The 12,706-nt window shown below is 40.8% G+C and overlaps 1 protein-coding gene across 2 annotated transcripts in view; it reads right to left on the reverse strand.

Moving 5' to 3' along the window:
- The window catches only part of LOC134538432 (ATP-binding cassette sub-family G member 1-like), a 314,270-nt gene that overhangs the window by 35,952 nt on the left and 265,612 nt on the right, over positions 1-12,706 (reverse strand). For both annotated transcript variants that reach the window (XM_063379757.1, XM_063379756.1), the window contains exons 4-6: positions 4,895-5,093; positions 1,357-1,502; positions 658-896 (exon numbers count right to left, since the gene is read on the reverse strand). In XM_063379757.1, coding sequence (XP_063235827.1) covers positions 658-896; positions 1,357-1,502; positions 4,895-5,093 — 584 coding nt within the window. The remainder of the gene's footprint in view (positions 1-657; positions 897-1,356; positions 1,503-4,894; positions 5,094-12,706) is intronic.

Consider the following 12,706-nt stretch of genomic DNA (forward strand, 5'->3'; position numbering starts at 1 on the left):
AAACTCATGAAGATGCATATTATACATCAGTAGGACAGAGTGCTAATATATTATGATGCTTCCAAATCAATGATGTTTCAGAGTAAGGCTAGGAGGAGTGTGGGGGAGAATAGCAGTGAAAGAGCCGCAACATTTTGGATCATGCATCTTGCATGACATGGCATGGCTTGCTTACCGCAAGTTTGAAGGCTTGTTGCGGCAAGTTGGTCGTGGAAGGTTGGCTGCAAACTTGCCATGTGTAAACTAGTTATCTTCAAGATAACACACTTGCTATAACAAGCCTTATTCAAGTCAATGACATGCTATGTGGGCAGTGGCGTAGCCAGGATTTGTGTATGGGGGGTGTTAAGAAACATCCCCCCCCCCCCGTATTAAAGCGGACGGTTGGGGGGGGGGGGTCCTCCCCTGGGAAAATTTGGATTTTAAAGTGTAAAATAGTGCTATTTTAGCAGTTTTTGGTACTTTAATTTAAATATTGTAATGGTAAAAATTTTATTAATTTTAATATGACATTTGTTTGAGTGATGAATAAGAAATTAATTAAAGATTTGGAGCTAAGAGGGGCGGGGGGTTTGAACCCCTAAAACCTCCCCTGTCTAAGCCCCTGTGTGGGAGTGTAGCCACAGAGCTCGACTGAAGGCACAGGTTTACACTCACAGTAGTCAGCGGGGTTGTGGTACGGCGGGCAGTGCAGCCCAAACTGCCCCAGGAATGGCAGTAGCCCCGCCACGTCGCCCTGGTAGAAGCACCTCCCCCTCGCCAGAGTGTACAGGTGATCGAACATCTCGAAGATGAGCGCGCTCGGCTGGTGGATGGTGCACACGATGGTGCGGCCCTCGCGCGCCAACAGCTTCAGCAGCGACACACACTGCGAGCACGAGCTGCTGTCCAGGCCCCTGCCGACACGCCACGTCTATCTATTACTGCACACTGCCAAGTCGTCTACACAGGATTCTCTGTCAACTTATGTTGCCATTCCACAACGGTTCCGTTGGTCCATTTAACTTATGTATTTAGTATCTGCCAATGTTGCTTGAATAATAATATGACATGCCGACATTTAAAACGGCCTCGGCCTTCATTGCAACAAAGTGTTCCACGCCATGCAGGTTGATTACGGATCATTTAGCCAAAGGCGTCATAACTATGACGCTTTATTGTTATGACGGTCACCTTATGACTCTGTGTGCGGCTCGAGAACTCTTTGTGTGCGGCTCGAGAACTCTTTGTGTGCGGATCGAGAACTCTTTGTGTGCGGCTCGAGAACTCTTTGTGTGCGGCTCGAGAACTCTTGTGTGCGGCTCGAGAACTCTTGTGTGTGGCTCGCGAACTCTTGTGCATGGCTAGAGAACTCACGTGGTGGGCTCGTCCAGGAAGATGACTGGCGGGTTGTTGATGAGCTCCAGAGCGATGCTGAGCCGCTTCCTCTGGCCGCCGGACAGCCGGCTGCAGCGCGTGTTGCGGCACTCTGTCAGCCCCAGCATCTCCAGCAGCTCCTCGACCTGCCGACACCCGACACCCGTTACACAGTCATGCAGTCATGCAGTCATGCAGTCACGCAGTCACGCAGTCACCCACCCGGGTTCGTATACTGGCAGGGGAGCTCGACAATTTCACAAAGTATACTTATTAAAACGCCTTTTTAACAAATTTATGATGCGTTGAAGGTCATAATCAAAAATATGGTTTTATCTGATTTTACAAAGGTTGTTTGAGTTAAAAAAAATTAACAAAAACAGAAGCACAAAAAAAGCAGAATAATACATTTCATATGAAAACATTTAACCATCTTCAAAGGCCAGGCGTCGATTGAAGATTATTTTTATTATGTCTCCAAATTTTTGTCAAGTGTAATGGAACTATGCGCAGGAGGGGAGGCAGCCGTCCGCATCGCCCCTCCTATAAAACCACCACTGGCCACACAGTCCATCCACCGCGACCCAACACTACAGTGTGTCTCACGTCGAGACAGCAGCACAGGGTGCATGAGCGCCAGGGGCGTAGCCATAGGCGGGGGTGTTAGGGATTCAACCCCCCCCCCCCCCTTTTAGCACTAAATTTTTAATTAATTTCTTATTAATCACTCAAACAAATTTCATATTAAAATTAATTAAATTTTTATCATTACAATATTTAAATTTAAGTACCGAAAACTGATAAAATAGCACTATTTTACACCTTCAAATCCAAATTTTCCCGGGGGAGGGTACCCCCCCACCCCCCCGCTTTATACGGGGGGGGGGGGGAAACATGCTTCTTAACACCCCCCATACACAAATTCTGGCTACGACACTGATGGGCGCACATTGTGGCCAGACTTATAATACCTCACTTGTTAATACTAAACATATTACAGGTATGTATACCATCATTAATTATAATGAGTTTTAATTTTTTTTTTTACGATTTGTTGATTTTTCTTAGTCTTTAAAATAGTGTCTTGACAGTATTATTACAGATTTTGTTACTATGGGAAAAAAAAATAATTAAATGCTAAACACTATTATTTCACAAGAGAAACTATTTGTAGCAATCGGATTAAAATACCAACTGTAATTTAAGGATGAAAAGGAGAAATTTATTTCATCCAGCATATTGCAGACCATGCTTTTGCCAGATTATGTGACGTCAATATAATTTTAACGGGAATATAAATTGTAAAATGTAAAATGTTACCCGCTATAAAAGAGTAAACACTGCACTGAAACGAAAACTGACAATAACAATAAAACTTGAGAACTATATATAAAAAAACTTGGACATGAAATTGGACGTAGAATATGTTTAAATAATGATGAGAGTGATAAATATAACCAAATTATGTTTTCAACTACATCTCTGAACGCGAATATAACGTAGTTTCCGCACCCGCCGCTAGAATTCGCTGCCGGAGCAGCTACTTCGACCATCGGAATCATTCCATTTGAAAAGCTTTCACACTGCTTCGGTGAATGGACAACAGTTTACCTGAATGACTAAACCAATGCAAAACCCTTAACAAATGAATTATAGAATTACAAGCATCCCAGTTAACAAACATCATGAGTTAGTACCCAAGTGTGTACCTATAGGATCGCGGAGTCTACCTAGATGTCATTGAAACTGCGAATTTTTCCCGTCCCTAGATATATGGAAATTTCCGCACTTTCATTAAGTCGCAAGTTAGAATGTAAAGCTTCACACTCTCGCACTGTGTTCATGAGTATACGGCAGTTATTTAGACAAGACACTACGACCGTAAGCCAACGATGCCCAGCTAGAAGAGAAGTAAGCGAATCAGGTAGTGCCAATTAGCAAGGATAAAAGTGTTTTCGCTAGAAATCAACCAATGGGTTGAGCATACCTATATGACTTTGTATTCCACGCTGTGGCCAGACTAATCCGCGAAATTTCTGGGTCTCCATCCATGATGCGCGACAGACACGGTAAACATTACCTCGCTCTTCCGGCTCTGGAAGCCACTGACAAGTCACGACTCATTCAAACTTGACACTAACTATCTCAAAGAATCTAGCTATCGGGATGATTACATCCAGTAGACTTAGCGTCAGCAATTGCTGCTATAAAAATTAATTCACGGTATGTTTTGATCAGACCTCGTAAATGCATGGAGCCGAACTGCGATATTTCTTGTTCTCTACACAGAGAAATAAATTTCTGTACTTTTACAAAACATTCCTTTGGAAACCAGTTTTCAAGAAATAGTTTGTAATACCACTAGAAATATACGTTTTAAAATGCTTGGTGCAATAGGAAATTTTCATTTCATACAATTTCTTGGACATACACCATTGCAGTATTGCACGTTTTTCATGGGAAAAAAAATTCAAGAACGCAAACTAAGAAATAAAAAAATGAAAACAAAAATTTACTGAGAACAAGCTTCATTCTCTAAGTTTTATTTTTTTTCATTTTTTATTTCTTAACTTGCGTTTTTGAATTTTTTCTCATGACAAACAGGGCAAAACTACAATGGCGTACGTCCAAGAAATTGTATTAAATACAAGATAACTCTTGTAAATATTTATAACATATTGCTTTGGTCATTTTTGTTTGCATAATTTTTTAAAACCATAGAAAATATAATCGAATACTCAACAATTTGACTTTATTTTGTTTTATCGTGCTTATTAATGTTCGCAGTTAATACTGGAAAGCTATTTAGGGAACGGTTTAACTATTGGATGTACTGGGACAACACAAAGCATTCACGTAAATATAGAAATGCAGAAACATGAGTGCTTTTTGTAGAGCTTTAAACAATGTTGACAGTGAACGGTTACTTAGTCACTGCAACTTAGTCGTCACAGAAAGAAGGCAGAACCTGAAAGAAAGCAATGTTTAAGCGTTCACTGTGCTCTCTTACAGTTAGAATTTTTATGCTCTTTAGTTTTAAGATAGAACAATTACGAAATAGAATTTCTGTTGTGTCGTGGCGTAATTTTGACGTGATAACGTCTTATAAATCGATGAACGCCGGCTGTACGCACGAAAAATTGTACGTTCCCCCTGAGCCGAGATTGCGAGAAAATCTTCTATAATATCAAACAGGTTAAGGCGGGCTTTTTAACTAATTGTTCGTTGATTATATTTAAACAAATTATTAAAATAAAATTTTCAAAAACTTTAAATAATATTTGAAAATTAAAAAGTTTGCAATTTTTCATCAATAATTTCTTAAGACGTTATCACGTAAAATTATCGTCCGTAAACCGACTTTACAGACAACCCCACTTTTTTTTTTTTTTTTTTTAATTAAATGCCGTCAAGTAAAAGTGCACGTAAAAATAAAAATTCGTCGCTTTATGTTGTGAAATTTGTGAAAAATAACACCGCTTTTGAGAAAAATGAAGCTACAAGGGTGAGATGTGTGCGCAAGAGTATCATGCCCGACCTGCTCCTGCCTCCTGGCCGGCGAGACGCCGCAGCCCAGCTTGAGGCTGGACGCCATGTTCATGGACTCGCGCGCCGTGAACACGCTGCGCAGGTGGTCGTCCTGCATGATGTAGCACGTGAGCGCCGAGAAGCGCTCCGAGTTGCCCAGGCGCCGAGCCTCGCCGTTGTACAGCACCTGCCCGCCGGCCCCGCGCTGCCTGCAACACGACCACGGCCACTCTGCAGGTTACCATCAGCAGCTTGGCTTCTGGGTTGTAGCCGCGTCCTCGGCGAACATTGCACCGACGTTTCGCCATCATCAGGGAGCAGTTACCTGTAGCCGTGTCCCAGGCGAACAATTCACCGACGTTTCAGTCAACAATGTTACCTACATGTAACTAACTGACTGCTCCCTGATGATGGCAAATGCAATGCCGACCGAAACGTCGGTAAATTATTCGCCTAGGACACGGCTACAACCCAGAAGCCAAGCTACTTCAGACAATGGCCGTGAAAGCCTGCGAACATCATTATTTGCCATTAGTAGAGACCTGCAAAATTCGCGGTTTCGATGGCCTTCAGGTTAGACTGCACATACCCCTGTATACTCGGGCAAAAACGCAAGTTCATTGGCTGCCGACTTGTAAGTCGTCTCAGCTGGTTTGTCTGCGATTCGATCCTTCTTTGGTTGAGGGTTTATAACTGGTTGAGATTCGTCCAGATGAACAGTAAGCCAATAGCAAAATTATCTAAGAGGTATATGTGTTTGAATTCTAGTCTATCACCGAATGAATCCGTGAATTTTGCAGGTCTCTAGCCATTAGTTTCCATTGATTCTGCACAGACAGAAAGACCGAGGGTGGGAGATTTTTTTTACACTTACGTGTGGAATACGATTCGTGATAATCAATGGAAAACTAATGATAAATAAAAAGTTACTCAGAGTTATAACCTTTTCGTGACTTCAGTGGCCCTTGCAACGGGGGAGATTGATTCATAGTATACTTTTTAACATACGATATTGCTAATAAAACTGTATGGCATAAGAAAATTCAATAACAGAAAACAAGCCAAAATCAGGCGATGTCAGAAAATTAAAAATATAGACGGGACAGTAAATTCTGAGGAAGGAATTAGTCTAAAAATGATTACAGTGTAGTAACACGTAAGAAAAAAAATGTAAAATTTAGTTTTTAGTTATTTTACTGAAATAATTGTGTTGTAACACGTCACAAAAATATGTGCACTATAAAGGTGATATTTTCAATTATTTCAATGAAATAATTTTACTACAGCAACATAATTTCCCGTGGATATAGACAAATCATTCAATTAAACATAGTCCAGAAACTCACGGTTTCATCTTAAATAAATTCCGTAATATTTACAATAAAAAATTACAGTTTAAAAAATATGCGTTTATCAGTCACACACTAATAAGTTGAAGAGTGCCACTATCCACCTCCTGGCTCCATTATCATTTCAGTTTGGATGGTGTAACAAATTATTTTATTATCATCCGGATTACATAAACACACTTGTAAAGTTTCAAATCGACGCGTCAGTAGTTGGAAATAGGGGGTTCAAGAACAGGCGGAGGATCGAGGATCCGGCGGCCATCTTGGATGACGTCATCTAATCCGTATGCTAATCCATGCTAATCCGTATGCTAATCTATGCTAATCTACGCTAATCCATGCCAATCTATGCTAATCCATGCCAATCTATGCCAATCAGTATGCCAATCTATGCCAATTCGTATGCCAATCTATGCCAATTCGTATGCCAATCTATGCCAATTCGTATGCCAATCTATGCTAATCCATATGTTAATCCATGCTAATCCATATGCTAATCCATGCTAATCCATCCGCCATTTTATATTTCTAGAAATTTCCACCAACTTCGAATCGTGACGTCACCGTTGCACTTTTCGTCACGGCCGCCATCTTGGATTAGAATTTTTTTTTCGAACTTTTGAAATTCGATGTAATCATCAGCCGCCATCTTGTTTCGTCTGCTGGTGGCCGCCATCTTGTTTTCGTCTGCTGGTGGCCGCCATCTTGTTTTCGTCTGCTGGAGGCAGCCATCTTGTGACGTCATATAGTTCTGTTGGTCGCCACCAGATAGCAGCAGGGATTATTTTATTTTAACTAAAATATTTTCAGTGCCGAGGCTGGGATTCGATCCATGGGACGTGAAAACGTCCAGGATGTCGTGGTTACGAGGCGGACACCTTGACCACTAGACCACGAGACCAATTGGGATATGGTGGAATAAATAATCTATATATGCTACGTACTGACGGCAAGTTTATGATAAATGGGGGAGGAGGGTGTTTTTGCCTTCCTTAATGCATACCTAAGGCCCCACATTTTAAATTAAAATTATTATACAGCCGCCATCTTTAATTCCAGCACAGACTACCAGATGGCGCTAAATTCAAATATTAGTTAGGGAGTCGGCAGGCAGGTGTCGCATGCCGCCATCTTGGTTCTCAAGTTGGCTGGTAGATGTCGCTAGTATCGCGCGCCAAATTCAAAAATTAGTTGCCAGAGACGCCGCCATCTTGGTTCTCAAGTTGGCTGGTAGATGTCGCTAGTATCGCGCGCCAAATTCAAAAATTAGTTGCCAGAGGCGCCGCCATCTTGGTTCTCAAGTTGGCTGGTAGATGGCGCCACCGTCGCCATATTTTAGTTAATATAATCGATACCAGATGACGCCACCATCGCCATCTTTAGTTCCTAGTGTTGCTACCAGAGTGTGCCACCGTCGCCATCTTTAATTCTTAAAGTTACCGCCGGAGCGCGCCACCATCGCCATCTTTAATTCATAAAGTCGCTACCGGATGGCACCACTGTCGGCCATCTTTAATTCAAGGTATTGTCGCCGGATGGTGCCAAGTTTGAATTTAAAAACCTACAAGTGTTATGCAATGTGTAACCAGTCGAGATAAGTTTGGAACCTGTAGCCATATTATTATTATTATTTATTAATGTATGTTTATTAAATATGATAGAGTATTTATAAAATATTGGTGTTGTGTAGAGTCTCTCTCTCTTCTTCTCGTAGTGGCGGAAGACATCTCGAAGGTAGTGTTAGAATTTATGTATTAAAGCAATCACTCTAGCTGAGGAGACTAATAACTTATAGTTACAATTCAATAATAGCGGCAATTAAATGTTTTGAAATTAAAGCAAACAACGTAAATGTTAAACACATATTTATTTAAATCTTATTACAAACAGCAAGGGTTAAGAACAATCGATGATTTAAAAGAAGTAAATAACGAGTAATAAAATCACATAATATTCACACACTACACATCATAGTGACAAAGGCAACATTAACTCGAGACCCAATTATACATAGTAGTATGGGTGGTCGAATAGCCAGAATTTAAGTAGCTGAACATTACAATGAGCGCAATGGAATTTGCCATACAGTTTTATACATTTATCCAGGCGGTTTCCATAAGTCTTTAAAAGTTTGGACTACCACTTTAGTGGAGCGATGCTGTGAGACCCCAGAACTCGCTCGAAATATCCTGCACAACACATTCCAAAAACATGACGTAGCCTATGGTTGACGGCACAAACACCCTGAGTGGCTCTGCGTGTTTCCTCCTGCCCGAACACGCGCTGCTGTGAAAGCCTCTTCCCGAGCACAGACGTCACTCCCGCAGCAGACAAAACAGGCGTATGCTACAGGAGCTAGAACAATTGAATAACCAAATATATTTAGACTACCCAACTACATAAATGACATGAGACAATCCCTGTGCGATAATCATACTTTAAATGTTGTAATGTATGGAAATAAATACTCTCCACTCATTTTTCAAAAATCAATACTTAATTCGACATTCATATTCAAAATCAACACTCAATTAAACACTCATTCTCCATCTGCACCCGATACAGAACTAAGTTACAAAAATTAAGATACACCTCTTAATATCAACTGTTTAAATTTTATTAAATCATAAAATACAATTTATAAATATTCTTCATCCAACTAAACATTATTTTATTCTATATAACATCTACATCTTAGAGCATTAAGTATACTGTACATGTTTCTTTGATAACAGACAAATCTTTAATTTAATGATTGCATTTAATTTTTACAGTTAAATAATATTTTGAAAATTAAATGTTGACAAATTAATAACATGTCCAGCGGCCATATTGAAATTTTGTACTGTGATATAAATTTGAGGACAACGATCCTGAAGAAGCTAGTTGAATCATAGATCTCATCCAGTACCCGTGTACTGTGGTCAAAATGTCTTTTGATCCATCTGCTGAGTATGCAGAGGTAACGTCTGGATTCCGTCGTGTGTTCTTCGTGACAGCTGATGGTCAGTTCCAGCTGGAGGTCTGCAACTTTGGTCATCACTGGGTGTCGAACTGTGACGAGGACAACCTAGATGTACGCAATCAAGCATGTAGTAAGGTCAACTGTGTTATATATCATATACGACCTGACAGTAAATTTCCCACAAGCTTAGACATACTTAAGGCTGCATCAGCAACCGAAACGTTACGTGTGCGTCCAGGACAAGCGTCAATGAAGTGTGAGTTGCGGCGTAGCACCGGCGCGGTTATACCCCTTTTGTGATGTGAGGCACTGAATGTTGCAGAGAAATAATGTCATTTTTGCCAGTACTCACGATAACTGATGTGTGAAGCTGTGCTAGCTCTGCAAGGCTGATGCTAGTTCTACAGGTATGACTGCAAGGCTGCAGTGCTGATGTTGTCTCTAGGATGCTGAATGTCAGACTGGTTGTAACAACCTTTGGTGTCGTAGTACACACAAATTTATAATTCGTCTTCATCACTATCCCCCAAGCCACTATCCGTTCCTTCATCCACATCTTCGTTCGCCTCTTGCGCTTCCTTTGCGTCCTCGATGCAGGTCATAACAGCATGATATAAATAGGTAATAAATTCCTCTTCCTCAGGGAACTCAGCGAGAATGTTGAGGGTGGAGGATGTAAGGTGGTAATGTATTTCATTAAAGTCCATACCTATGTAGCGACGTACTACCTCCATTACAAATTCCCGAACATCGTCCATCGTAACACTGTTTAAATTACAATCGCAAACACTCTCCGCGTAAACACTGGTGGAAGCCATGATGATAGGAGCGTGGTTAGAAGCAGACTACCACGTTAGCATGGAGATGTCGTCAGAGCCCCACACACCACTGGGTGGCAGTTACGGTGACTCCAGAACTCGCTCGAAATATCCTGCACAACACATTCCAAAAACATTATGTAGCCTATGGTTGACGGCACAAACACCCTGAGTGGCTCTGTGTGTTTCCTCCTGCCCGAACACGCGCTGCTGTGAAAGCCTCTTCCCAAGCACAGACGTCACTCCCGCAGCAGACAAAACAGGCGTATGCTACAGGAGCTAGAACAATTGAATAACCAAATATATTTAGACTACCCAACTACATAAATGACATGAGATAATTCCTGTGCGATAATCGTACTTTAAATGTTGTAATGTATGTATAAACATTAATCATTCCGAAGTACTTGAAAAAAAAAAATGTAAGTGAGGTGTTATTCACCTTTAGCGCTTCTCGATTTCTGTATCTGCTACCCACGAATTAAATTGAGACGGGAAACCCCACCATTTCACAAAAGACCGGCCATTTCTTCGTTTGAGAACTTTCTCCACCAAATATGTGCCCGGATACATCGTAGGCTGGATCTCTTCAGCATAGAAGCCACCACGAATAGGCTTGTGGTCCAAGTCTTCGAGGTAGTAGGTCCTCGGTTCCGATTCACGAACGTGTGTCACACGGAAAAGTTCAGAACTCCAATTCGCCGTGAAACCTTTCTCAAAGACACCTTTCTGCTTGGAGATTCTCACAATGTCACCAACATTAGCTTTATTATTGCGTGTATCTTTCTTCTTCGTGTTGGTGAATACAGTCCCAAGTAGACGATCATCCTTTACATCTTTAGGCTTCATTTTCGTGGTAGAATGCACTGTGGAATTATATTCACTTATAAGTTTCGACAAAAGATCCAACCAAAAAACACCTCAAAGTCTTTTACAAACATAATATTTATTACTCAATTTCTATCCTACTACAGAATCACTTGCGAAAGCCAGCAATCTTATAAACATTTAGCCCTGCATAGACGTGCAACGACTACTTCTTAGCTCCAAATGGCTCCAAATGCTCCAAACAGCCTTCAAATGCTCCAACAGCTCCAAAAAAAGGCTCCAAATGCTTGACAGCTCCAAATGGCTCCAAATGCTCCAAACGGCTCCAAATGCTCCAAATGCCTCCAAATGGCTCCAAATGCTCCAAACGCTCCAAATGTCTCCAAAAGGCTCCAAATGCTTCAAAAGACTCCAAATGCTCCAACAGCTCCAAAAAATGCTCCAAATGCTTAACACAGCTCCAAATGGCTCCAAATGCTCCAAATGGCTCCAACAGCTCCAAAAGGCTCCAAATGCTTCAAAAGGCTCCAATTGTTCCAAGATCTCCATCTTCAATTGGTTCCAACTGATTCCAATTACTTTTCTTATCGAACTTGGCATGATTACTAACATGTCTTTATTAGTATACATTTTGACTGGCAGTGGTAACGTATTTTGCACCTTTAAGTTATAAGTTTTATTTAGAAATCAGATTTCGATAAATGGTAGATACCATTTGGAAAGAAAATATATTAATTTATCTTCAAGTTTATACACATACATTTAATTTAAGCCATTATTGTATGTAGCCAGCTTCCCTCAGTTCTTTGAGTATGAAGGATATTTCTTTAATGTTCGAATAGTTTCCTGCACAAAGCGATCCATGTAGTAGTCGTAGCCTGTCAACCAATATGTTAGGATCTTCCCATGAGGTATAATCAAACTCTTCTGCTGCGTTCATCATCCTTGCATGTTTATAATAAATATTATCTCTGGTGTCTATCGTTTTAACACCAACCTCAAGGTCACTTTTGTCATCGTGCCAGTGATTATCACAAGCTTGATCAGGATAATTTATTTTATTACGATGTTTCCATCGTTTTGGTCTCAAACCACCATCACAGTCTTCACTCTTGCATGCTTTTGGTGCTTCAGCACAATACTCAATCATGTCAGCCTTAGATGTGTCAGCACAGTCTTCGTTCACGCCAGCTTCTGATGTGTCACCACAGTCTTCAATCATGTCAGCACCACAAACTTGATCAGGATAATTTATTTTATTACGTCGTTTCCATCGTTTTGGTCTCAGACCGCCATCACAGTCTTCGATCTTACCTGCTTTAGGTGCTTCAGTACAGTACTCAATCATGTCAGCCTCAGATGTGTCACCACATTCTTCAATCATGCACGCTTCAGATGATTCATCAAAGTCTTCGACCTTGTAAGCTTCAGATGGTTCTCCATCTTTCTCATTTTCATGGAGACGACTAGATATTGGAGTAAATATATTTTCATTTCTAATGTGGTTACAACTACCTTCGTTTGTTTTAAATTTTAAATTATTATCTTCATCTAGATCAGTAATTTTAGCATTAGCTTTTTCGCCTTCGTTCCTCTTCCGCGATGTTGTAGCCCAGTCTTCGTTATCTTTATTCATCTTAATTGTACAGGTCTTGTAATGTCTATCCAAGTAATATCTTCTACCAAAGGATTTCTGACACTGACTGCAATGAAACGGTTTTTGACAAGGACCCAAATTACACTCGCTTCTCTCATGTCGTTTAGCATTCTTTCTCAAGGTAAACACCTTGCTACAGTATCTACAGTGATGACGTTTCGATACAGCGTCAGATCCTAAATCGGAATTCATATTAGTTACCGAG

Source organism: Bacillus rossius, chromosome 13, assembly GCF_032445375.1.
Source record: "Bacillus rossius redtenbacheri isolate Brsri chromosome 13, Brsri_v3, whole genome shotgun sequence".
NCBI classification, from domain to species: Eukaryota; Metazoa; Arthropoda; class Insecta; order Phasmatodea; family Bacillidae; genus Bacillus; species Bacillus rossius.